Here is a 27,866-nt window from a genome sequence, read left to right as displayed (position 1 = left end):
CCTCAGCCTCCTAAGTAGCTAGGACAACAAGCGTCCGCCACAACGCCCGGCTATTTTTTGGTTGTAGTTGTCATCGTTTGGCAGGCCCGGACTGGATTCGAACCCGCCAGCTCTGATGTATATGGCTGGCGCCTTAGCCGCTTGAGCTACAGGTGCCACCAGATTTACTTTTTTTTTTTTTTTTTTTGGCCGGGGCTAGGTTTGAACCTGCCACCTCCAGCATATGAGACCGGCGCCCTACTCCTTGAGCCACAGGCGCCGCCCCAGATTTACTTTTTAATACATAGTATTAAGTTAATATTAAAATACACTTGTGTTGGCAGCGCCCATAGTTTAGTGGGTAGGACGCCGGCCACATACACGGAGACTGGTGGAGTTCCTAGACCAAGCCAGCTAAAACAACGACAACTGGAAAAAAAAAAAAAAATAGCCATGCGTTGTAGCAGGCACCTGTATCCCAACTACTTGGGAGGCTGAGGCAAGAGAATCCCTTAAACCCAAAAGTTGGAGGTTGCTGTGAGCTGTGACGCCACTGGCACTACACCCAGGGCGACAGCATGAGACTCTGTCTCAAAAAAAAAAAAAAAATACACTTGTCTTCTTCAACTGACCTTAGGAAAAGGAACTCACGTAGAAAGAGAGAATTTAATTAGGAGGATGCACTGGACTTTTAACACAATGAACAGCAGGGTGCAGGCTGACCTAAGATTTTGCAGAAAACAATGGACAGACTATAATTAAAAACCACCATTTTATGTCTTATTGAAAACAATCCTATTTGTTTATGCTTTATTTTAAAAGTTGCAAATTAAGAACCATTTCATAAATATTAAAGCCAACAATTTTGCATATGTAATTATTTCATTGGAACTGCACAGTGAGAGGTTCTGATTCAGGCGTTTAACAGTTTCTCTTTTTAATGCTTACTACATATGTCAGGCTCTGTGCAAAGTATGTGGTCTACCTTATTCTGGAAGGGAGATCTTATTACCCTCATTTTTCTAAAATAAATTAAGCTTAGGAAGGTGAAGTGCCAAATCCACTCTTAAGCAATGAAGCCAAGATTCACATTCACGTGAATGACTCTAATGCCTACATAAACATGTACTCATTAGAAAATGAAATGATACACGCCGTAACTCCACCAGAATGCACAGAGTACCGCAAATTGGTAATAGTTACCAAGACACAACAAAAAGCTGCTCTTGACACTTCGGAAAATTGGTCAAACATGTCCAATCTCCAATGAAATAAAAATATCTGGGGCGGCGCCTGCACCATATGCTGGAGGTGGCGGGTGCAAACCCAGACCCGGCCAAAAACTGCAAAAAAAAAAAAAAGAAAATGTATGTGTGTGTGTGTGTGTGTGTGTGTAACTGCAAACTGGGATAATTTGTTTTCTTTGTGGGTAGACTATTGCCAAGGTGCACCTTGTGCAGTAGCAGCTAAGTTCAGAACACAGCGCCGAAGCTGAAGCTTGGATTCCGACTCTACTACTTATTCTGTGCACTTGGACACCTTCAAAATAACCGCAGTGATGCATCTGGCACTTGTGACATTAGAGTTTAATATATGTAAAGCACTTAACTGACGCATAAGCACTAAAAGAATGTTGGCTTACACGTTCAAATCCAAAGGCTTATTTACCCTTTCGTTTATCGGGGTACTAAATGCATTTTCGATCTACAATTGCTTTGGTGGAGCTCCAAACCCTAGCGTAAGTCGAGGAGCGGCTGAGAACTGCGCACAACAGAAGAGCACCTTCCTAGTGTAACAACGAAGTAACACAGAGGACACTTTTCATCAAGAATTGTTTCAAATGACCAACCCTGATAAACCATATTTTAAGTGCCTTGGATCAAGAATAAAACACTCGCTGTTTTTTTCTGTACTCAAGAATTCGGTTTATTTTCATTCCACACCGCGGCTCCCTCCGCTCAGAAACCACGAGGAATTATGAAAATTAGCCCGCAGGGCCTAAGTATCTCCAGAGGCAGAGGAACCATACTTGCGCAAAAGGAAAAAAAAAAATCCTTTATAGCAAGAACAGTGAGATCCCATCCAGACGCCCCAGAAAAACCGAGAAGAACGTACAACCACCGCCACACAGAACAACACACAAAGTGCAGCAACCCGGGACTTTTTTTCACGTGCTGACATGCCGGAAGTGACGCAACAGCCGGAACGCAGGGCCGCCCAGCCAGAAAGTCGGGGGGCGGGGGAGCGTGCGGGGGCCTGGGGGCGGGACGCGGGCGCAGCTCCGTTTCCGGTGGCTCGTGGCGCTCGCTCACTCCAGCTGCAGCCACTCTCGCCCGTGGCTGCTTCCTCCATCCTGGTATTTTTTGGAGCCTCCATCCTGGTTCTTCCAAAGTGCCCGGACCCAAAACAGGAAGTAAGTGCGATGGAACCTTCAGGTCCCAACCGCCGCCAGGGCCGCTCCGCCCAGTGGAGCCTGTCCGGCCCCCTAGCTGCCCGCTAGATCCCGCCGGCTGGCGCAAGCTGCCAGCGCTTGGGCACCGCGGGCGGGGTCGGAGCCGGGCTTCCCTGACGCTGAAGCTGCAGTCCCCGCACGTTCAGTCCAGGGCCTCCCTCTCGGGGCCGGGCGGCGGCGGTGGCTCAGGCTGCAGAGCAGGGGACCGAACGGCCGCCGAGGCACAGCCGCGATCCGGCGGGGGCGGAAAATGGCGGCGGCTTCGGAGGAGCTAAATGGCGCCGGGACCCCTGGGGGGGTGGGGTGAGCCGGAGCCTAAGTAGAGAATTGGCCTGGGGAGTGGGGACAAGTAAGCCTTACTTATTTTCTCGTAGTGTTGCTTTTTTTATTTTGTCTTTTTGTTACCTCTCTGGTTTTGTTATGTGGTCCAGCGAGGGAGCGGTGGGCTTGGGTGGGGTTGAGAGAGTGGGGGCGGGCCTCGCCATAATCTCTACTCTCCCACACACCCCCCTTTTTTTTTTTTCCTTTTTATGTTGGCGTCTTAGACTTTCCTTCGGGTCTTTTGGGTTCAGCCTTGCTCAGCAGTTCCCAGTCTGGGCAGAGAGTCTGGGAATTTCTGGCCGAACCCGTCTCTGTCAGCCTGAGTCCCCTTTAAAGGAAGGGGGACGTGGGATGGGGTGCGGGGAGAATCCCAGGGGAGCGGAGGAACACTGCGTCTGCAAAGTAGTAATTGTCGTTACTATGCCGAGTTCCAAGCAAGTTTCGTAAAATTGTTAAATCCACTTTGTTCTTTAAAATGTACTTTGGGGAATCTGTTCAGGGCGGTACCGTTTTACCCCGGTCTCTGGAGTAGATCTGAGAGCTGAAGTGGCCAAGTGCCGTTCTACCCAATTGAATGATACAGGTTTTCATAAAAATTTTCGGTGTGGATAAAGAAAGGATGGTAATCCTGTGAAATCTGAGTCAGAATCCCTTCCTTTCCCTGATTGAATTTTCTTTTCTCGCAATTTGATTCATCTTTATGTTTTTCTTTTTAAAGAAAACGTACAAAAATCTTGATTTCTTTTGTGTACGTACTTTCTGACAGGCGAGGCTGCTTTTGGGAACATCTTACGCCATATATTCTGTGCAATCAATAATAATGCCGTGTTTTTAAGCTTAAAATAATGTCGCTGGATTTTTTTGTTGTCATACCTATATTTTTTATTCGTGGTAGACAACCATTTGTAGCTTTTAAGCCCCAGTCCCAGTAAAATATTTTCCATTATTTGAGAAGTTTTACATATATAAAATCCATCTTTCATTTTCAGTTAAGGATTTCCATGTTTTCCCATTACTTCAGATTTCTTTAAGCTGGTTACTTTATGAGGATTACTATATTTTAATTGTTAGCAATTTGAGTAATTTATTAGTGCTTTAACATTTAAAGACCCTGACCATGGTGATAACGCCAAAAATCTTAGCCTTTTAACTGAGATGGTGTCGTAGAAGTAAGAGTTAATGTATTTGGTTACGATTCAGAAATTTAGGTATAGTTTAGGAAAAAATAAAGGTTAAAATTGCATTCCATTCGTTACAAAGATTGTCATAGGGCGAGAATACAATTATGTGTGAGAATTGGGTTTTTTGTTTTCATTTACAAAACACGAAAACCTTGATCCTATCTAAATATAACAATGTTTGTACATTTATGAAGAAAAATATGTGTCATGATTTCGTGGTGATTTTTATCATTTTAACTCCCTGTATACTAGGGGCTTCTATGTGCCACCAAACAAGCTAATATTTTTTTTCCACTATTTTAGTTGATAGACTCACCCCAAAATATGCTTTTTGGAACTGATATAGATCCTGCATATTCTGCGTGAAATCTCTATTTGATTGCAGTTGAGCTAGATGTTGGAGCCAAAATGCTATTGCCCTGTCTTCATCAACATTTAATCAGTAAGTACTGGGCATTGCATACTTCAAAGAACTTAAAGTTCATTCTTTTAGCAGTTATGTGACTGTACTATATAAATATTTTTTTCTTAATATTCTGATTTTAGTACCAGTATTAATAAGGAGGAGAAATCAAAGTTTTGGGGTTAGGACTTGAGTTTTGCAAGCAGAGCATGGCTGGTAAATGGTTATTGGTAGAGAATCATCAAAAATAGGTATGTGTCCTCTTAAGCCTTTTGAGTCCTCTTTTTCCAGGTGCTTTTTTTTCCTTAGATGAGGAAAGGTGGTTCTCTCATTCAACCTCAAGTGTACTTTGAAGGGGCGTATTTATATGGTTAGATATTACTAACTTAGAATTTAAGTAACAAACAACTATACCCACATAGTGATGATCTTTCTGTTAATTTCATTTATCTTTCCAACATCTACAGACCCCTTTTTTTTTTTTTTGTGAGAGTCTCATTATGTCACCCTCAGTAGAGTGCTGTGGTGTCACAGCTCACAGCAACCTCCAGCTCTTGGGCTTAAGTGATTCTCTTGCCTCAGCTTCCCTAGTAGCTGGGACTACAAGCGCCCGCCACTACACCCGGCTATTTTTTTTGGTTGCAATTGTCATTTTTGTTTAACAGGTCTGGGACAGGCTTGAACCTGCCACCTTGGGTGTATGTGGCTGGCACCCACTGAGCTACTAGCAGGAGCCATGTCTCATTGTTTTTAAGCGCTTACTTTTGTCGTGCTTCACTTAAAGGCATTGGCTTAAATTAACACCAGTAAAGATGAATAAAATAAAATGAATGTCCCTCAGGATTTACAGCCTGGCACATAGGGGTTAAGATATTGAGGGAGCTTACGGGTGTTTTGAAAGTATTGATGTCCTGTATCACTTTTATTAAATACCTATCTGTTGGAAAGACATCAAAACTTTAAAACAGCAGCAAAATTTAGGAAAGGTTATGCTCTATTTTCTTTATGTCATATATAGAAAGTGCCTGTTTAACGCAGATGTATCCTGCCTTCTGGAATGGAGTTTTCCTTATTTTCAGAGATAGGGTCTTGCTCTGTTACCCAGGCTACAGTACAGTGGTAGGATCATAGTTCACTGCATCCTCAAAACACGTGGGTACTAGCATTCATCCTGCCTTAGCCGCCTCATTAGCTGGGACTACAGGTGCACCCCACCATGTCTGGCTAGTATTTCTTACAACTTCTAGAGATAGGATCTGGATGTCTCAAACTCCTGGCTTCAAGTTATCCTACTGCCTTAGCCTTTAAAAGTGCTGGGATTACAGTCATGAACTGTTGTGCCGAACTGAGTTTTCATTTCTCATACCCCATTTTCTCATCACCATTTTCAGTACTTTTTTTTCCATTTAAAAGGATTTCCTAGAAACTGACAAGACTTTTAAGGGCTTTGCAATTTCACCTCCAAAAGATATTTTTAATTTCTAAGTGATAGAAGACAATCAGAACAAGTGAAAAACTAAATGATTTTTATTTAAACTGTGATTGCCAAGTGTTAAATGTAGAATACAGATAATAATCAAATGTATGTGGCATTTGTTTGCTTCTGTGTGGTTTCTTCTTTTTCTTGGTGGTATTTTTGTTTTCTGAGAATTCCTGTGATAGAAATTGCGAAATAGATTTTGTGTATGCTTTTGATTCTGTAAAAGTAAATGTAAGTTTAAATAAAGAAGGAACATGTTGATCATATCTGCTTTTTCAAGTTTGTGAAAACAGCCTGTTCCAAGACTGAATACCAGAAGTTGTCAAGAAAAAGCACACTGGAGAGCTCTTTATGAACAACTTAATTTCTTTTTTATGTCATTCCATTTTTTAAAATGTCAATTTGATTAGTTATGCTGTCAGGTCATTCTTCTAAGCACCGGTGGTCAGTCATTCACTTACCATCAGGTGTTACGTAGCAGAAGAAATGCTCATTAGGTTTATTTACTGCCTTTTTTAGTAACTGCTGAGGAAATGTGTTTTAAAAATCAACTTCAGTATAAATCAGATATGTGAAGATCATTTGTTTCCTTTCCAAGAGTTTTTGAAGATGCCTTGCTTAAAAGTTTAGTGCTCAGGCTCAGTGCCCATAGCTCAGTGGTAAGGGCATCGGCCACATACACCGGGGCTGGTGTAAATACAGAGAAGAATATCCCAAGAGGCTTGGGATTGTAGTCTAAAACATTCTGCCTCAAGTGTGAAGTGTTCCTATCTTAAATAAAATTGGTGCTTATGAAGATAGTGTATTTATTCTGAGGCCATGTCTGTAAATCCCTCTGTGTACTCATCTTCAGGATTTGTTAGCCATCACCTACAAAAATTTTCTAGTTAGCAAAGAGTTTCATTCTTTCTAAATAAAAATATCTTAAAACATCTTTCATGTCCTTTATTATACATTACTAAGCAAATCCCCTTCTAAGTTTTTGCTTTTACAACTTAACATGAGTCATTCACACTACTCTTCATTCCGGCATTGATCTTTAATTCAATTAAGAATTAAATCTTAATTCTTATCTTTCAATCTTTTTTTTTTTTTTTTTTTTGTAGAGACAGAGTCTCACTGTACCGCCCTCGGGTAGAGTGCCGTGGCGTCACACGGCTCACAGCAACCTCCAACTCTTGGGCTTACGCAATTCTCCTGCCTCAGCCTCCCGAGCAGCTGGGACCACAGGCGCCCGCCGCAACGCCCGGCTATTTTTTGGTTGCAGTTTGGCCGGGGCCGGGCTTGAACCCGCCACCCTCGGCATATGGGGCTGGCGCCCTACTCACTGAGCCACAGGCGCCGCCCCTTATCTTTCAATCTTAAATTCTTATCTTTAAGTTGTGTTAAATAACAGACCCAGAAGAGTTCTTTGTACTTTATATTTCTTTATCTCTTTCTTTTTGTTCTACCAGGTTAGTGTATATTAAATAAGGTCTTATTCATTGGGAGTTATAAATGAAAACAAATATACTTCTCAAATGTAAAGATATATAAGAACTCCATTATAAATATTTTGTAGCCGGGCGGCACCTGTGGCTCAGTCGGTAAGGTGCTGGCCCCATATACCGAGGGTGGCGGGTTCAAACCTGGCCCCGGCCAAACTGCAACAAAAAAATAGCCGGGTGTTGTGGCGGGCGCCTGTAGTCCCAGCTACTTGGGAGGCTGAGGCAAGAGAATTGCTTAAGTCCAGGAGTTGGAGGTTGCTGTGAGCTGTGTAATGCCATGGCATTCTATCCAGAGCCATAAAGTGAAACTCTGTTTCTACAAAAAAAAATAAATAAACATTTTGTAGCCACATTTCAGGGGTTTTTGGGGTTTTTTACTTATAAAGTGGTTATATTTTTGTCATTGACAACGTGCACAAATGCAGTTGTATCATTTGGTTTCTTAAGTATTAAGCTGCACTACAAATATGTTTGCATTATAAATACATTTGCATTTAAGAAATGTGATGGATTAAAGGAGTCCTCTGTAAACATAATTTCTTCTTAGTTTATTTTCCTGCTTTGTTTCACACATAAATAATCCACCAAGTGATAAATCTGTCAACTTTTATGACCTAGAAGCATATACAAATTTTGGAGTTTGGTAGAATTGTTTTTGTGATTTTATAAATAACAATGTACTATTTTTAAAAAATAGTCTGCAAGCTTAGATTTTTAAAAAGAAAAGGTAGCTATTTAAATATTACTAAGTCTTATTAAAGCCACTTCCACTTGTCTGAAAAACTTCAAAGGTTAAAATAATGACAATGATTTTTTTTTTAGGATATAAAAGTACAAGTTTATTTTATATTAGAGGGAAGAGTGGGGGAAGAGATGAGAAAGCAGAGAGCAAGGAGTGAGAGACAATGATTTTATAAAGCCAAATTTAATAATTCTTTGTTTTTTGTTTTTTGTTGCAGTTTTTGGCCAAGGCTGGGTTTGAACCCGCCACCTCCAGTATATGGGGCCGGCGCCCTACTCCTTGAGCCATAGGCACTGCCCCATCTTAATAATTCTTAATACAGAACATCTGGGTGGTTTTTAATAACTGGAACTGATTTCTTTTTTTTTTTTTTTGGCCGGGGCTGGGTTTGAACCTGCCACCTCCGGCATATGGGACCGGCGCCCTACTTCTTGAGCCACAGGTGCCGCCCATGGAACTGATTTCTTGAGAAAGTGTTTAATTGCTGTTGAAACTAGGTTTTTTTTAGGTAAACTGAAGTTACTTTTATGTAATGAAAGTACACAGGAGTTTTGCACATTGCCTGTGTTTAATTTTATACATTATTTTTTAGGCCTTCATTTACAGGCTATAAAACTTTGAAAAACATTCTGAACTAATGAAAAACATTCCCAGCTAATACTCTCTTCACAGTTAAATGATTCAAACTACAAATAATAGCCAAGCACTTAGTTAAAATCTTAAGTTTCTAAAAATTTTATTTTTCAATCAATACAAAAGTGATCTAGTTCACACTGTTAACTGCCTGGCAAGCTTTTAAAAAACGATTCATCGGAGAGCCAATTATAAGAAATTTTTTTCAAGCTTTTTGAAAAAACAATAGTTCTGGCTGGGCACGCGTAGCACAGTGGTTACAGGACCAGCCACATACACCAAGGCTAATGGGTTCGAAATCAGCAGGGGCCAGCTAAACAACAATGACAGCTGCTACAAAATAGCTGGGCATTGTGGTGGTTGTAGCCTCAGCTACTTAGGAGGCTGAAGCAAGAGAATCGCTTAAACCCAAGAGTTTGAGGTTACTGTGAGCTGTGACACCACAGCACTCTACTAAGGGTGACATAATAAAACTCTCTCAAAAAAATAGTTCTGATATACATAATTAAGTCAATTCATAATGGTGGCTAAAATCCTGCTTCCAGCCCAATACAAAAAAATCTAGTTACATATATTATACATAAACTATTCAAAATTAAAGTTTATAATGGAAATGTCAACAAGTTATACATATCATTACTGATGTTTTCCGCTATACTTCATCCAGGTATAGCAGATGTGGGCATCAGATAGACTGCTTAAGAAACTAAAGCTGTCTGAGCTATAAGGAATACATAAATATAAACATAGTAATGTCAAAGCATTGAACTGTTAAGAAATAAAATGCAATATAAACGTATCTAATAGGTCTTTTTGTAAGCCACTCTACTGATATATAATGCTATAATTTTTTTTTTTTTTTAAGACAGTCTCACTTTGTTGCCCTCAGTAGACTGCTATGGCAGCATATCTGACAACAACCTCAAACTCTTGGGCTCAAGCGATCCTCTTGCCTCAGCCTTCCAAGTACCTAGGACTACAGGCACCTGGCTATATTTAGAGACAAGATCTTGCTCTGGCTCAGGCTGGTCTCAAACCTGTGAGCTCAGCGATCTACTGGCTTGGGTCTCCTAGAGTGCTAGGATTACAGGCGTGAGCCACCATGCCCGGCCTATAATTCCTTCAAAAAGGAAAATTTTCTACATTGTTGCTTGTACTAATTTCCTTGAATGTTCTTGACTACATTGAAATTTTCAAATCTCTTGGACAGTTTGACATATCTCATTAGGATTTCTCCAGAAAGCTTGTCAGGTTTTCAGCCGCTTTTAGTATTTCAGTAGGCTTGTGAAGCTCCCTAATAACTGATGGTAAGGCTTTGGGGCTAATTCGTACTTCACAAAGCTTTACACAAATTCACTAAGTTTCTAAGGCAGTATTAAAAATTCTTGAAGTCTCTAGCAGAAAGTCCTTCCATGGTCTCCCTCACTGCATTCAGATTTGCTCCTACCCTCAGGTATTTTTTTCTTATTAGGGTATTTTGCTATGCTTTTCTTTCCTTCGTCGTTGTTTATCTTACATCTAGTTAGTGTAAAAATAGCATGTATAGGGTATCCCATTACAAAGGGAGAAGGGAAAAATTAAAAACAACCAAGTATTTTGCAGTCATGTATCACTTAATACAAGTTCTGACAGTTAATTTCATGAACTTGCCACTGTGTGGTTATGTTGGCAACACTGTACAAACAATTCCATAGGGTTTCATACATTGGAATCTTGTTATATTGTCTCACAGTTGTGGTTGTGTGGATGTGTGATGGTATCTTGCAGAGTGGTGGTCATTTTTGCATATTTTTGTGTGCTGTGGCAAGAATGTTGGAGCTTGAATTAGAGCAACTAACAAACATTAAATTTCTTTTTAAACTTGGCAAGATTGGAAGTGAATCAGAGACAGGTTAATCAAGTTTATGGGGATAATGCCTTGAATAAAAAAGCAGTGTAGAAATGGATTAAACATTTTTCTGAGTAGAACGTGTCACTGATTAGGAGAGGTCGCGGCTGCCAATAACAAGCAGAACTGATGAAGACCTTGCAAAAATTTGTCAAATTATGTGTCAAAATCATTGACACATAGATCATCTAAACATAGATAAACAGGAAAATCTTTACTGAAAATTTTGGCATGAGAAAGGTGTGTGCAAAAATGTCCCAAAGCAAGCTCACTGATTAATAAACGCAAAGGAAAGTAGAAGTTTGCCTAGACCTTTTGGAGAGGCAAGAGTATATTTTAGGCTGTGTTATATCACTGGTAATGAAAATTGGTTGTACCAATATGACCCTGTGTCAAAGTGTACAGTGAAAGTCAGCCACCACCAGAGTAGTTCTGTCAGTCCAGATCAAGAGTTGAAACAATGTTGCTAATCATTTTTTATATCAGAGGGAGTGTTCCTTATGAATTTGTTTGGAAGTGACATGAAAAATTAGACAAAACACCAAAACTTTTTACCACTAACTCATGGCTCTGGCATCATGACAATACAGCAGACCCCGTCTCTATCAAAAATCGTGTTGTCTATGAAGGGGATTTTAGCCAGTAAACAAATAACTACATGGGAATCCCTCCTTACTCACCTGATCTGGACCCCCCGTGACTTTTTTTTTCTTCCCCTGAGATAAAGGAAATGTGGAAAGGAAGACATTTTGATGACATTTTAGGCATCAGTAATACGATGACAGCTCTGATGGCCATTCCAGTTAAAGAGTTACAAAATTGCTTTGAAGGGTGAACTAGGCACTCATGTCAGTGCAGGGGTAGTACTTCAAAGGTGATTATAGTGATAGCAACAGATATAGTACTTGTAAATGCAGTACTTTTTCTAGGGTGAGTTTGTGAACTTAATTGTCAGACCTTGTGCGTGCAAGGAATAAGGTTAGAAATAGCTACATCAAAGAGTAAGAAAATTCTTAGTTTGGAAAGTTTATAGATGGTTTTAACCTTTTAAAAACATTTGTCTCTCTTTCGCAGCTGGGCATCATGGCTCATGCCTGTAATCCTAGCACTCTGGTAGGCTGAGACGGGTGGGATTGCTTGAGCTCAGAAGTAACAGACCAGCCTGAGCAAGAGTGTGACCCCTGTCTCTACCAAAAATAGAAAAACTAGCCAGGCATTGTGGTTGCCACTGTAAGTCCCAGCTACTTGGGAAGCTGAGGCAAGAGGATTACTTGAGCCCAAGAGTTTTGAGGTTGCCATGAACTATGTGATGCCACAACTCTCAACCCCACAGTGATAGAGTAAAGAGTCTGTTTTCAAAAAGAAAAGAAATTCTCTCTTTTGCAGTAAGTACTGCAAACAAACTAGCTACTAAAAAAAGTGATAGGTTCAGAAATGAGAACAACATGAAATCTAATAGCTAATTGGAGCTTTCTCTAACAAAATGTATACATTTCCTCTGCTAATTCATTTAGGTAAAGTAATTCTAAAATACAACCATCCTAGAGAGGCATTCTAATTAGAATGGAACTTTTTCTCCATAATTTTGGTTAAAATATACTCTTGGACCTCAAATCCTGTGCTTATTCTTGATTGATCTTTGGGAATAGAGATAAAAGCCTGTTACAAGAAACCTTTAAAAGCCTGAGGCTCAGTGAGTAGGGCACCGGCCCCATATGCCAAGGGTGGCAGGTTCAAACCCAGCCCCGGCCAAACTGCAACAAAAAAATAGCCGGGTGTTGTGGCGGGCACCTGTAGTCCCAGCTGGTTGGGAGGCTGAGGCAAGAGAATCATGTAAGCCCAAGAGTTAGAGGTTGCCGTGAGCCATGTGAAGTCATGGCACTCTACCCAAGGATGGTACAGTGAGACTCTGTCTCTACAAAAAAAAAAAAAAAAAAAACATTTCAGTTTTCTTAAGGTTTCATACTGCATTCAAAAACTTGTAATTTATCTTTTCTGGCCTGGTTATGGTTTCTTTCTTTCCTTTTTTTTTTGTTCACCTGTCATCTTAAAAATGGTTTCTGAATTAATAGATAATATATAATTTTGATGGTTTAAAATGAAATTTGATCATACAGAAGTTAATAAATCATTATAAAGAAAACCATAGTTACTGGTCACGTTTATGGTACTATATTGATTGATAAATGCATTAGGTCACGTCATACACTGGTACAAAAGTCTATAGTTCGTAGACCTGCTAGCATAACTGAACCTTTTTTCCCCCCAGAAAATGTTTGTACTTAGTAGATACAAGATCTCATCATTTCTGTTCTTTCTTCATGGAGTAATACAGAAGTCTACCAAAAAAGAATTATGGTTTTGTTTTACTCTTCTGTTTGAGATATCACAGAGGCTTGTGGCTGCAGTGTCATCAGCATACTGCTACTATGCAATTGTTTGTTCTTACCAAGCCTCATTGTATGATGCTGTTACTTTTTCAGACTGTTGCAGAGATAGGAACATGGGGGAGAAACAATCTGGATAACATGAAAGTAATGCTGGTGGCCAAGGGAAGGCGACGTGATTCTGTGGGAAGGGCTGTAGCTTATCCATCTGTTGTCTAGGTAAGTCTGCCTTTGTTGCAAGGACTTCATCTCATGATTTGCAAATATCAGTCAAAACTGAATCATGAGGCTGGGTGCCTGTAGCTTAGTGGTTAGGACGCCACCCTCATGCAGTCGGGCTGGTGGGTTCAAACTCAGCCTGGGCCTGTTAAACAAACAAACAAACAAACAAAAAAAATAGCCAGGCATTGTGGCAGGCGTCTATAGTCCCAGCTACTAGGAAGGCTGAAACAAGAGAATTGCTTGAGCTCAGGTGTTTTAGATTGCTGTGAGTTATGACACCAACATACTCTACTAGGGAAACAAAGTAAAACACTGTCTGAATTTAAAAAAAAAAAAAACTGGATCATGATTACCATTTATCTTTGTTTTGGGGATAGGATCATTACCATTATAAAATGAACGATGTCCTTTTCAATCAGTAATTTTTTTTTTTTTTTTTTTTTGTAGAGACAAGAGTCTCACTTTATATCCCTTGGTAGAGTGCTGTGGCATCACACAGCTCACAGCAACCTCTAACTCCTGGGCTTAAGCGATTCTCTTGCCTCAGCCTCCCGAGTAGCTGGGACTACAGGCGCCCGCCACAACGCCTGGCTATTTCAATCAGTAATTTTTATAGTAAAATTTTAAATAATTAAATCTTCACCACGTGAATGTTAATATATGTCCATTTTCCTGCCAAAGGAAAATATATTCACTTCAATGATAAATATACAAATGGACTAATATCTTGGGTATGAAAGTCAGTTAGAGCCAAGCATGGTGATGTGTCTGTAGGCCTAGCTACTTGAGAAGGAGCTCACTTGAGCTCAGGAGTTTGAGACTATAGTATACTAAATAACTACTGTGCTCTAGCCTGGGCAACATAGTGATACCCTGTCTCTATTTTTAAAAAAAGCCAAATAAATATTGAGTGATGAGTTGGAAAAGTATGTGAACTAGATCAAAAGTGAGGTAAATGCCATTGAACATAATAAAGTGATTTTGGAGACTTCAGCTAGGCTGTTGATTAAAATCCAAATATATTTCCCCATGCCAATCATTGTGTTCTAAGACTCTGATCATTCAGTTTGTCTATATAAGAGAAAATATTTATGTAGAGTAGAAGGTGAAGGCACTTTGAACAATGAAGAGTTTACTGTTTTAAAAGAAGGCCTCATGCCATATCTATTAGAAAAGTAATTTGGTCAATGAATGTATGTGCTTGTTTTAATATTATGGGGGGAAACAGAAGAATTACTTTGTGTTCCTGTTTTTCAGACTCTAGAGCTTAAATACCTGTATTTTGGAAAAATTCTTAGATAAAGATAACAGTTTTAGCCAATATTCTGCTAAAGAATCAGAAATTAAATACCTACAAAGCTGCCAGTAAAAACATAATTACATGGGTGCAGTCACTTTCGTGTGTAATCCCAGTGCTCTTGGAAGCCAAGGTAAAAGAATCACTGAGGCCAGGAGTTTGACACCAGCCTAGGCAAAATAGCAAGACCCCATCTCTACAAAAATATTAAAAAATTAGTCTGATATGGTGGTACATACCTGTGGTTCTAGTTACTTGGGAGGAGTCTAAGGTGGGAGAATGGAATTCAGGGCTGTGGTGAGCTATGATTATGCCACTGCATTCCAGCTTGGATAACAAAGCAAGACCATGTCTCTGAAGGAAAAAAAAGAAAAACATAGTCAAAAAGTGTTAAGAGTTTTGTTGGTACAACAAAGGAATTCAAATAAACAGCTTCTCTTTTGTTAAATGTGGTAAAAATACTTTAAAAGTATTATAAATGCTGTTTTTAAAGTGTAGCAGAGCAGTGAGATTCTTGCAGATTATTACATCTAATTATAAATGAGTAAAAGTTTGTGAAAGGCAGTTTTTGAAATCTGAACTGATACTACAGGTAGATAGATAACCCAAATAAATTGATGGGGTATTTTAGTGGGGGGAGTCAGGGGGCACTTAATGTTATCTGGAAATAATTTTTAAGATCCTAATCTGGAATCTATTTTTGTATAGATTTGAGTATGAGCACAGTTGAAGAGGATTCTGACACAGTAACAGTAGAAACTGTGAACTCTGTGACTTTGACTCAGGACACAGAAGGGAACCTTATTCTTCATTGCCCTCAGAATGGTAAGAGAACTTGACGGCTCATCATCAACAAAAAACTGATGATACTTGTGACTCTTCTGGATTTTTGAATTCCATGTCACTTTTGATCTCTATTGCCCAGATAAGAAAATAGGTGTCTATGAGTGTAGGCAAGTACATTAAAAAAAGGTTACCTCAGCCAGGCGCAGTTGCTCTCACCTGTAATGCCAGCACTCCGGTGGGTAGACATGGATGGATTACCAGAGCTCACAGGACCAGCCTGAGCAAGGACAAGACCCTATCTCTAAAATAGCCCAACATTGTGCCAGTTGCCTGTAGTCCCAGCTACTTGGGAGGCTGAGACAAGAGAATGGCTTGAGCCCAAGAGTTTGAGGTTGCTGTGAGCTATGCCGCCACTGTACTCTACCGAGGGCAACAAAATAAGACTCTGTCTCAAAAAAAAAAAAAAGAAAAAGAAAAGGTTATCTCTTTGGAGTATGAATTAATTCATGCTTTTACTTTTTTAAATATACTTTTTATTTATTTATTTTTTTTTTTTGTAGAGATAGAGTCTCACTGTACCGCCCTTGGGTAGAGTGCTGCGGTGTCACACGGCTCACAGCAACCTCTAACTCTTGGGCTTACGCGATTCTCTTGCCTCAGCCTCCCGAGCAGCTGGGACTACAGGCACCCGCCACAACACCCGGCTATTTTTTTTGTTGTTGTTGTTGCAGTTTGGCCGGGGCTGGGTTTGAACCCACCACCCTCGGCATATGGGGCCGGCGCCCTACTCACGGAGCCACAAGCGCCGCCCTTTATTTTTTAATTTACTGTAAATTTTAGCCTTTATCAATTTCATTGCTATTTTGTAAATAGTATCTGTTGGCCTCCAAAGATACTATTACAATACACTTTCTCCTTTATATATTTTGGTATAGAGTATATTTATAAAAGCAGTATGTTTCGTACGTAAGAAAATGTAGTCCTGTCATTGCCAATAGGACATTTTTGTTAGAACCTGTGTTAGAGAATGTCACATAACTATTTGAGTAAGATTTAATATGATTATCTATAATGATTAAGATTAAACAGCCTTGAGGCTGGTGATTCTGTCTCTACTTTTTTTATTTATATTTATTTTGTTTTTAAGTTTATCTTTACTCAACTTTTTTTTTTTTTTTTAGACAGTCTCACTTTGTAACCCTTCCATCTCTATCATAGCTCACAGCAACCTGAAACTCTTGGGCTCAAGCGATCCTCTTGCCTCAGTTTTTCATTTTTAGTAGAGATGAGGGCTCACTCTTGCTTAGGCTGGTCTCTAACTCTTGAGCCAAGTGATCCACCCACCCCAACTTCCCTGAGTGCTGGGATTACAGGTGTGAGCTACCACACCAAGCAAGTTCTGTCTTTGTTCTCTGTACATAATCCCTGGGTTATTTAATTCAAATTCATGATTTTAACTTGCACTTACCTATTAGAATGACTCAAACTTCATCTTTATTCTGAATTCTCTGTGCTTCTCATAGGCACCTTAAGTTCCATGTCCCAAATAGTTCTTCATGCATTTCCTAAACCTCTATTTTTTCCTTTCCTAGTTAATTTCATTACTCAGTGATTGAGAAGAAATTCTTTCTCTCATCTCCCACATTATTCCATACGAAGACTTGTTGATAGTAGTGTGCTTCTTGAATCCATTTCTTCCTTTCTGTTTCAAGTCCACCTTAGTTGAGATTCTCATTTCTCATCAGGATAGCTCTAACAGCTTTTTAACTGGTCTCCCACCTATAATTTCATTTTTCAAACTACTGATGAAACCCTTGATGAGACAGAATAGCATAAAAGTTTTCCATGGTTTCCAGAGCACAATACAAGTTTTTTCATTTGGCACATAGGCCTCCCATCATTTCCCTCTTAGCTTCACTTCCTGCTACATTTCATATGCCTGTATTCTAGCAGTACACACTATTTTTATTTTCTTGACATATCTTAAGCTTTTCATGTCTCCATGCCATTGCACATGTTGCTTCTGCTGCTGGAAGGAATAGTAATTTTCCCCTGACTTCCTTTGCTCTTTTAAGTTTTAAGACAGTTCCTTCAAGAAACCTTCAGAAGTTGAATACCTAGGCATAGAGAAAGCAATGTCCTTTTGACTCGTTTGCACAACTAGGCTTAGTTAAATGAACAAATAGGTAAGAAAATTGTTTTATGAATAAGAAAATTGTTGTAGAGTCATTACTAATTAGAGATTTTGGTTTTTCCTCATTGGTTTGAAATTTTTGAGATGTATGTTTGTTTGTTTCTTCCATTAGAAGTAGATGAAATAGACTCAGAAGATAGTACTGAACCTCCACATAAAAGGCTTTGTCTGTCCTCTGAGGATGATCAGAGTATTGATGATTCTACTCCTTGCATATCAGTTGTTGCACTTCCACGTAAGTCACTGTGTTAAGAATATAGAGTTCCCTTTTGAAATAATTTTAGCTTACAAGAAATAAGTTGGCATTTCTAGGACATTGCTTTTCTCCTCATTTAGTGAAAAAACTTCTTTTTAACTAACAGTATTATGTGCAGGGCATATCTCTAAATACTTTTACATATATTGCCTAATTTAATCTTTTCAAACTTGTTTTTTTAGTACCCCCAAAGGAGCCTTTTTAGGCATTATTTTCTAATCACATTCTTCCTACATGAAACATATAGTATAGCCCCAAAGGTAGATACTGTATTTTTTAAATGCACTGTACATACGCTTTGTTCATAAAGATGTTAAAATGTTTTTCATACGTACTGCCTTCCCAAGAACAGTATTTGCCCTCCTTGGCAAAGTATGCTCTGCTGGGCACAATGGCTCACGCTTGTAATCCTGGCACTTTAGGAAGCTGAAGCGGGAGGCAGGTCCGATTGCTTGAGCTCAGAAGTCTTAGAAGTTTGAGACCAGCCTGAGCAAGAGTGAGACTCCATCTCTACTAAAAATAGAAAAACTAGCCCACTGTTATGGCAGGCACCTATAGTCCCAGCTATTTGGGAGGCTGAGGCAAGAGAATTGCCTAAGCCCAGGAGTTGGAGTTGCTGTATGCTGTGACGTCACAGTACTCTTCCAAGGGTGACATGGTGAGACTCTGTCTCCAAAAAAAAAAAAGAAAAAAATTCTTTCCTTAATGACGATTCTTAAGTTTTTTAAATCTTAAGTAATTTGGCTGTCATGTTGTGATTTAATTTTAAAACTTGATTGGCTTATCTGTATCTGTACAGATGTAATTCTATATGAATGTTTTCTAAACTAGAATTTTTAAGTGATTATTTTGATAGACATCAACTAGTTGATTCATTTGCTTAAAGTAGAATGCCTCATTCATGTTTGTAAGTTCAAACTAGGTATTTAGTTCTGTTTTATAGTGTTAAACTGAATCTTTTATAGCCTCGTTCACTTAGCCCAAGATAATACAGATATTCTGACAAGAAAGCACATGAGCTGATTAGTGTTAATGTTGGGTCATAATAATCACCATATTATGAAGACATTCTGGAGCCTAGTATTTAGTGATAAGACTGATGAAATTATCTGTCTGGGCCTTGACTCTCATGTTGTTCAGTCTAGCTCATTTAACACTTCTTTTTGCAGTTGTCTTACCACTACATTTACTTCATCCCCATTCATAGTTATAACTATATGGTGATTATAATAATCATTTAGATGATTCTTTGAGGACCTTAGCCTCTTTCTTTTATTCTGTGTTTATTTGCTCCCTTTACCTCTCTCGTTACCTATTACTGTCCATTTGTGATCTTTTTCAGACTTGCTATTTTTATTACCACTACTTCTGTCTCTCCAGCTCATTTTCTCTAGTACTGTTTAATTCCTGTCGTCTTTTGCCTTACTGAGACCCATTGATCTTTTCACTGTTTGATTGTTCCTTCTTCACTTGTATCCTTTCTTTCCTCTTTACCCTGTTGCACTTTCATGGTTAATCATTATACTCACTTTTTCTTCGAGTCCTTTTTCCTTCTCTCACTTCATTGTTCTTTGGTGAAACCATAAACCTGTCTAAATCTATCTTTGCCTATTTGTATACCAATGCAGCTAATTGAAAAGGATTAGAGAAAAAAGGCACAAGCAAGCTGACTGGTCTCACTTTAAATTCCTGATCGTGGGCTCATAATGCTGCTCACCAGTTCTGTAGTGTTTTTTCTCACTGAGAGGACTGCTGCTTATGCCCTGAAACTTCCTGATACCACCATCTTTTTTACTCTGAACTGGTAACCTTGCTTCCCTCTTCACTGAGAAAATTAAAGTAACTGGAAAATAATCTCTATAAATTTCCACTACCACAAATACACCCTCCCTCATCTGCATCTATGTCCATATATTCTATTCTTTGGCCTCACTAAGGCCCTCTGTTTACTGGCCCACTGTTTAGATTTCATCCCCTTTGCCTACTCAAGGACATTATTCCAGTAGTTATTTCCTTTCTTCTGAATCTTCAGTTTTTCATTCTCTACTGGGCCATTCCCATCAGCATTACAAATATACTGTTATGGGGGTTTTTGTTTGTTTGTTTGTTTTCTTTAAAAAGTCCCTTCAGCTCACTTTTGGATCTTCCTCGGTTTCTCTTCTTGGTATTTAAAGCAAAATACCATGAAAATTGCCTGGACGTGCCTTCATTTCTTCTATTTTTCTTAAACCCTCTCTAATCAGGCTTTCATCTTTTAGCCAAAACTGTTTTTCCCACATCTCCAGAGATCTTCTTAAGTCTTAATTTTACTTAATCTGTTAGGAAGTTTTGACAATATTTATTAACCCCTCCTCTTTGAAACATTTATCTTTTGTCTTCTGGTAAACCTATTTTTCTGTCCATTCCTTCTCATTTTTTTAGGTTGACTTGTTCATGTCACCTGAACCTCTAAGTACAGAGCACTCCAAGACTCAGTCCTTAGATTACTTTCTATTGTTTTCACTCACTTTACAGGTGATCTCAATTAATGGTTTTAAATGCTGTGTAATGATAACTACCAGATTTACTCCAGGTCAGACTTCTCTTAAACTTTAGATGTTTAGTAGGTATCTCAAAACTAATGTGTTTAAAACTGACCTCCTGAAAATTCCTAAATCCTTAAATCTGCTTCTTTAATAGCCTCCTTCATCTCATTAATAGCAAATCTATTATTCTAGTAGTTCAGATTTCATACAAAACTTATTTAATGTTACTCTTGGCTCTTTCTTTCATATCTGTTTTTTCTGCAAATCATATTGGATACATTCACAATAAAATATATTCACAATTTGAACCACTCACCACTCTTCACTTTCCTTTGCCCTAGTCCAAAGCACTGACCTGTCTTATTTAGATTATTGCATTAGCCTCTTAACTGATCTCACTCCAGCCTTTGCTGCCCTTTAGACTATTTCCTCCATAGCAGCCAGAGTGATCCTGTTAAAATAAAAATCAGGTTATATCACTCTATTAAATCTTTGAATGGTTTTCTACTAAAGTGTTTACAATGACTTATAAGGCTTCACAATCTTCTGCTGTTATTAATCAGTTCTCTGTAGCCACACTGGCCACCTTGCTGTTGCCATGAGCATTTCAAGCATATGCCCCATCTGCGAGCCTTTGCACTTGGCTGTCCTTGAAATGTTCTTTAGGATGCCTGCAAGTGTAGCTTCCTTCCTCACCTTGTTCAAAGTCATGATCAGTTTTTCTAGCCCCCTGTCTAAAACTTGAAACTTCCCCACCCCAATACATTCCCTTTCCTGCTTTAGTATTTTCCTCCTTTATATTAATTATGGTGCAACATGGTATCTTGTTCATCTTATGTCTTTCCCCACTAGAATATAAAGTCTATAAAGGCAGGATTTTTGTTTATTTTGCTCATTGCTGTATCCCCAGCACCTAGATCGATATCTTGTAGGAATTAGGTATATAATATTTATTAAACATATGAAATACTCTATGAAGTATGTTAGGAAATTAGATGGTCATGTTTTACCATGGATATTTTTAGAATAATTAGTACTTGGCATTATTATTCTAGAGATGAACTACTCTATCTTTTCTTGAAGTTTCAGAAAATGATCCGAGCTTTGAGGTGACCATGACCGCAACCACAGAGGTGGCAGATGATGAGATTACTGAGGGGACTGTGACACAGATCCAGGTATAGTAAATCTTTTAACTGGCCTCAGGAGAATGATCCTTTACACATAGATTAGTAGATTAAATGATGAGAATATATTTCATCTGAGGAAGTAGCAGCCACAAAATTGAGTTGATTTATTACTTCATTCAGATTTCTAGTCCCCACCTAGAATCTCAGTTGTAACCAAAGAGTTTTAAAATGTATTCCCTGTAGAGTGGTTTCCTTTTGTTGAACAAGGAGATGATGCATATGCGTTTATTATCTACATGTAATGATCTCACTTGAGCTGTTAAATAACATTTGTAGTTGTGGTAGTAATGTTTCGTGTATTGAGGTTGGGTAGTAACAGACCTAACAATTCCTTCTTACGTGACATTCTTTGTCTCATATGAGCCTTAGCTAAATTACTTCTGCCAGAAGTAATCAGAATTCTTTGTTCATTTATATATTTATCTTTGACTGATTGTACCTTTCTTTTTTAGTATCTTGCCCTATTGCTTTATCTCTTTATTTAATAAAAAATATTTTTAAAGTAGAGGTGTATCATTTTACATTAATGAAACATCACAATGCCTCTTCATTTAAAAGCATAATAGTTGCAAATATCAAGGACAAAGGACATCTCTGGTATGTGCAGTGTGAACCTTTTGCAATAATGAGCTTCAGAGTACTTCCAGTATCTCACAATTTCCAAGAGAATGAGTCTGGTTCAAACAGCTTTGAGCCAGGCCAGAGATCCTCATAATCTGCTGTTGGATTTTAGTGGGTGATTTGCATAGCAATTTTTTTTCCCCCCAAACCCCTTGAGCAATTGAACTGACCTTTCCTTCAAAATAGGGCTTATTATCAAAGTCATCCCAGATTCAAAGACTGTGTAGTCTCACTTTTATATAGTTTTCAGCACATTAAAGTACACATATGTGTATTGTATGCAAACAGAGGGTGCCAAAAACGTACATACACATTTAAGAAAGGAAAAAAACTGTATTCAGATTGTTAAATTCATTGTATCTTGTAATTGCAAAAGTCAGACATGCCTTGAGTATTACAGTTTTGGTTTTTCCTAGCTTCAAATATGTATACTTTTTTTTGGCACCCTCTATCTGATTTGGTTTACAACCTGATTAGTGTAAGATTGAGCAGATAAAGTTTGGTGGTTAATGTTCTGTCTCATTCCAGTGATGAAACTAGCTTGAAAAATAATCAGAAACTACAAAGTGTCTCAATATATTGTTACAACAGGTCTTCAGTGTACTGAATGTTTGTTTTTAGATTTCCAAGCCTTATCCATATTATAGACATGAAATCCATCCTACAACCAGCTCACCAAGACTTCATTTAAAAAGCAACAGCATATTAAATAAAAATCTGAGTAAATTTAAAAGATTTATGCATAAAGTAGTGAAAATGGGGACAAAATACTATAAAGCTTATTAATAACTATATACCAAGTATAGATAGATACTCTTCAAAGTACCGAAGTCTCCTACCATTGGGGCCCGGGACTGGCCAGGTCTCTGGCCCGGCGTATCTAGTGTCCAGATGCGGACTGCTGTGCTATTATCTTGTTCATGAACAATTACCCTTAGATGCCTTAGGGCTGTTTGCCTTAGCAGAAGGGAGAGAGAGAGACAGTATTTGAGGGAGAGAAGCAGTCTTAGAAGAATATATCTCAGCAGTCTTTTGTAGAGAGACGCTGTCCAGGCGTTCTTCAGGCAGGAGGAGTGAAAGAGAGTAAGTGGGTCCATGAAAGAATGAGCTCTCTTTTGACTACCTTCTCCTGCAGCTTCTTAAAGATGTAATCTTGTGGCTATTTGCACCACAGTGTAGACTGCCAGTCACTAATGCTCTTGTCTCTTGAGCTCTCGTGTTCTCGTGTTGAGAGCTGAAACCCTTCCCCATGCCCTTACCACCAAGGTGTTTCGTATGATTACTGAATGTTTCAAGCTTAGCTCTCACTTCTTTCCTTAAAGCTATATGGTCTACTACATTCTACTGTATTCATTGAATTCATTTGTTATTGACAGCGTTGAATGTTACTGTTACCATTTAATTATTTGCTCACTTGATGGCTATTTACATGATAGACACTATAAGACTTAGTGATAATTGTGACTCTACATTAGGACAATTTGGGTCATAAGACATTAAGTTTGTCCCAAAAATTGCAGTTAATTAATATGACCAGCTTATAAGATTTATGTAATGGGTTCTGCTATATAAACATACCTTGAGAACTGGAGTCTTTTATCTAATTGATTAAGAGAAGATCATTTAAGAATGTTTCCTACATTATAGTTCTTAAAGTGTGTATTGTATAAGGGTCTTTTGATAGCTCTGTGTCCCCCTTTATTAATGTATAACTCGTGTCAGATCTTAAAAAATTCTGAAAATTGTGGGACTTCAAGACATCATCTAACACTGCAGTCCCCAGCCTCCTGGCCAGGGACTGATACCAGCAGCCTGTTAGGAACGAGGCTGTACAGCAGGAGATGAGAGTTGCAGACAAGTGAGCAAAGCTTTGTCTATATTTACAGCTGCTCCCTGTAGCTTTCAGCACTGCCTGAGCTCTATCTCCTTCACATTGTTGGAAGCATTAGATTCTCATAGGAGCTTGAACCCTACTATAAACAGTGTAAGCAAGAGATCTAGGTTGCATACTTCTTAAAATCTAATGCATGTTTTGTATAATTTAATGTCAGATGTTCCGAGGTGGAGCTGAGGCAGTGATGCTAGTACTGGGGAGCAGCTGCAAATAAAGAGTCTCGTTAGCAGAGAGGTTGGACTGCACAGAGACCATATAAATTAATTATTTATAGATCCAAATCAAAACTATCCCCCACCCACTGCCACACCGTGGAAGAATTGTCTTTCATGAAACTGGTCCCTGGTGCTGCCACAGTTGGGGACTACTGATCTAATTTGTCTAAATTCTCAGGTTTGGAAAGGTTCCTCTTCATCTTTTTTTTTCAAATCTACAAAATTGACACATAAATACAGGGTTATAAAAGTTTTCAGACTTGTCCCGGTGACTTTTAGCTTTTGGCCCAGTGATTGTAAACACAGTATAGGTATTAACAGCAGATATAAAAATAAAGTAGGCAGCCAGGCATGGTGACTCAGACCTTGTAATCCTAGCATTAGCCAGGCATTGTGGTGGGTACCTGTAGTCCCAGCTACTCAGGAGGCTAAAACACTAGAGAATCACTTAAGCGCAGGAGTTTGAGGTTGCTATGAGCTGTGACACCACAGCACTCTACCTAGGGACAACAGAGGAGATTCTATCTCCAGATAAATAAACAAATAAATAAAGTAGGTGATTTCTTCTCATTGTACCTTGGTTGTTCACTGACAGCTTATCTCTAAGTGATCTGAGTTTTTAATTCCTCTCCAAATTCTAGTTGTCTGAGACATAGCAGGCCCGTCATTCTTAGCACTGCTTAGGACTCCAGCCAGTGACATTGCTTAGTTATTATTCCAGCCCAGAGTGAATTGGGTTGAGTGGTCACTAAGTATGTGATTTCCCCCTTATCCTGGTCTGCCTGCAATTGGATCATACTTGATATGGTAACACTTTTACCAGGTCTTCGTCATTTATATTATAGCTCTATTTAGGACAAGGTCAACACCATCAAAAGCAGCTTTTTTCCTGCAGATTTGTTAGGTGTGTCTATAATTGAAAATATGCCGGTGGTAGTTGCACAAAGTACTGCTTTAGCTGTACTAGTACTACACAGTTCTTTGAGAGGAAGGTATGTTAATAAGGCTATATATGTATCAACTCTAGAGGTTGGCTAAGACAAAGCTGTCAGTAGACGATCAGCAGACCATGATTTTGCAATATTTCTTTTGATTTTTGTCTGTTAATCCTTTAAGTTAAGCAAGAGATTATTACATTGCAGATAAATACAGTAGAACCTCCATAGCTGACCACCTTCCTAAGTTGACCTCATTTTCATAGATCAGACATGCACCACATCTACATATCAGTACAGTAGCTATAGTTCTTATGTTGTCTAATTTGTTATGGTCCTTTATGTGGTCAGCTTACAGGGGTTCTCCTATATAAATTTTTAGGCAGCAAACTATCTTTAAGGATGTTAACCAGTCAGAACACCCAACCGTAGCATTTCCATTTTCTTATCTGGAACTGACTACAACTGTATATGTATAAGCTCATTTATATATGTTGATTTAAATACTTCATATAGACTATTAGCCCATTTTTATATAAAATTGAGGGCTTGGCACCCATAGCACAGTGGTTATGGCGCCGGCCACATGTACCAAGGCTGGCGGGTTCAAACCCGGCCCAGGCCAGCTAAACAACAATGACAATTGCAACCAAAAATAGCCGAGTTTTGTGCCAGGCACCTGTAGTCCCAGCTACTTGGGAGGCTGAGGCAAGAGAATCACTTAAGTCCAAGAGTTTGAGGTTGCTGTGAACTCTGACACCATGGCACTCTACCGAGGGCAACATAGTAAAACTCTGTTTTAAAAAAAAACAATTGGGAATCATGAGTACATCACTTGCTTAAATATTATGGTAATGTGGATAATTTTGTTTTCTTGCCATAATAAAAACAGCAAGAAATACTTGTCTTTCTGTAAATTGACTATCTAAAACAAGTAAATTTGATATTACTATCTTAAAGTTTTATAGTTCTTAGCATTGCAGAGATGAATTGGGTTGGGTATTAAATCAAACTACTTTTTTTTCTTTTACTTTAACCTCAAGATTTTGCAGAATGAACAGCTAGGTGAAATGTCTCCCTTGGGTAATGAGGAAGTTTCAGCAGTTAGCCAAGCATGGTTTACAACTAAAGAAGATAAGGATTCTCTGACCAACAAAGGTAAGATACACTGTGAATTTTTATGTCTATTAGATAAAATGGAGCCAGAAAGGACTTGTGGACATTGAGATTCTGGGTTGGACCTTCATCACCAGTATTGAGTAGTTATAATAATTTAGCTTTTCTAATTGAATTAAATGTGGCCTTGAATGACTGAATAAGGTCATGAAACAAACATTTGTTTTTCAGTAATTATTACTTTTCTGATACTAAATAGGTTTTATTGCTAATTTTTGGCAGTGTTAAAAAGATAATACAGCCAGACACCATGGCTCACACCTGTAATTCTAGCACTCTGGAAGGCCAAGGCAGGTGGATTACGGAGCTCAGGAGTTCGAGACCAGCCTGAGCAAGAGTGAGACCTGATCTCTAAAAACTAACCAGCTGTTGCCCCAGCTACTCAGGAGGCTGAGACAAGGGGATCATTTGAACCCAAAAGTTTGAGGTTACTGTGAACTATGACACCATGGCCCTCTACCCAGGGTGACAAAGTGAGATTCTGTCTCAAAAAAAAAAAAAAGATAATGCAGTTATTGCTTATGAAGAATAGGGAACCAAGCCTTTTCAAGGGTCTGCTAACCTTGATTTGGTAACTAAGCAGCTTAGAGGCTGGGGGAGCTACTACAATAAAGTGGAGGTTGTATATATGTCACACTAAACTATGAAAAGGAAGTAGAAATAAATAAATTGATGGTTTTCAACCACTGTACAATAAACATACACCTTAAGATAATACATTATTTACTTAGCATACAATGTATTGTTTTTACCTTGCCCTCAAGTCTTTTGTATATGTTCTTTTGCCTCAAAAGTTTTTTACTGGAGACATTTTCAAAAAAGTTGTAAATGTGATTCGGCTTTTTTTTTTCTTTCTTTTTTTTTTTTTTTTGAGACAGTCTCAAGCTGTTGCCCTCAGTAGAGTGCTGTGACATCACAGCTCACAGCAACCTCCAACTCTTGGGCATAGTGATTCTCTTGCCTCAGCCTTCCAAGTAGCTGGGACTACAGACACCCGCCACAACACCCAGCTACTTTTTTGGTTTCCGTTGTCATTGTTGTTAGGCAGACCTGGGTTGTATTCGAACCCTCCAGCTTCGGTATAAGTGACTGGCGCCCTAGCTACTTGAGCTACAAGTGCCAAGCCGGCTTTGCTTATTTTTATGGCACTCTTTTTAGCAGTTCTGTACCCGAAAGGATAATAGAAGTAATATTTGTCAAGTTTTCTGATTACCATTCGCTTTTTTTAGTAGGGTCCAAATATATTCTTACTTACAAACCAGAGATTATAAAACCAGCTTTACCTGGGGATCTTTTCAGGGGTCCTCAAACTTTTTAAACAGTGGGCTAGTTCACTGTCTCTCAGACCATTGGAGGGCTGGACTATAGTTTTAAAAAAAAACTATGAACAAATTCCTATGCACACTGCACATATCTAATTTTGAAGTAAAAAAACAAAACAGGAACAAATATAATCACACCACCTCATGTGGCCCGCAGACCGTAGTTTTGAGGACCCCTGATTGAATGAGAAATCAAATTAGCTGTATTTTATTCCCACAGATAATTTCATCACAAAGGAAATCTTTGGTTAACTTAATCACAAATGATGTCTTTAGTATT

The 27,866-nt window shown here is 38.8% G+C and overlaps 1 protein-coding gene across 6 annotated transcripts in view; it reads left to right on the top strand.

The window, feature by feature from the left end:
• The first annotated feature begins 2,203 nt into the window (after window positions 1–2,203).
• Window positions 2,204–27,866, top strand: part of DMTF1 (cyclin D binding myb like transcription factor 1) — a 47,988-nt gene continuing 22,325 nt past the window's right edge. For 3 of the 6 annotated variants that reach the window (XM_053608780.1, XM_053608779.1, XM_053608775.1), the window contains exons 1-6: window positions 2,204–2,392; window positions 13,050–13,172; window positions 15,181–15,297; window positions 17,565–17,687; window positions 21,317–21,411; window positions 26,132–26,246. In XM_053608780.1, the coding sequence (XP_053464755.1) occupies window positions 15,189–15,297; window positions 17,565–17,687; window positions 21,317–21,411; window positions 26,132–26,246 (442 nt within the window). In that variant the 5' untranslated portion in view covers window positions 2,204–2,392; window positions 13,050–13,172; window positions 15,181–15,188. The other 3 variants (XM_053608776.1, XM_053608777.1, XM_053608778.1) reach the window with 3 other exon arrangements.

This window comes from Nycticebus coucang, chromosome 11 (assembly GCF_027406575.1).
Source record: "Nycticebus coucang isolate mNycCou1 chromosome 11, mNycCou1.pri, whole genome shotgun sequence".
Lineage (NCBI taxonomy): Eukaryota > Metazoa > Chordata > Mammalia > Primates > Lorisidae > Nycticebus > Nycticebus coucang.
This window is presented reverse-complemented; position numbering and strand designations above follow the sequence as displayed.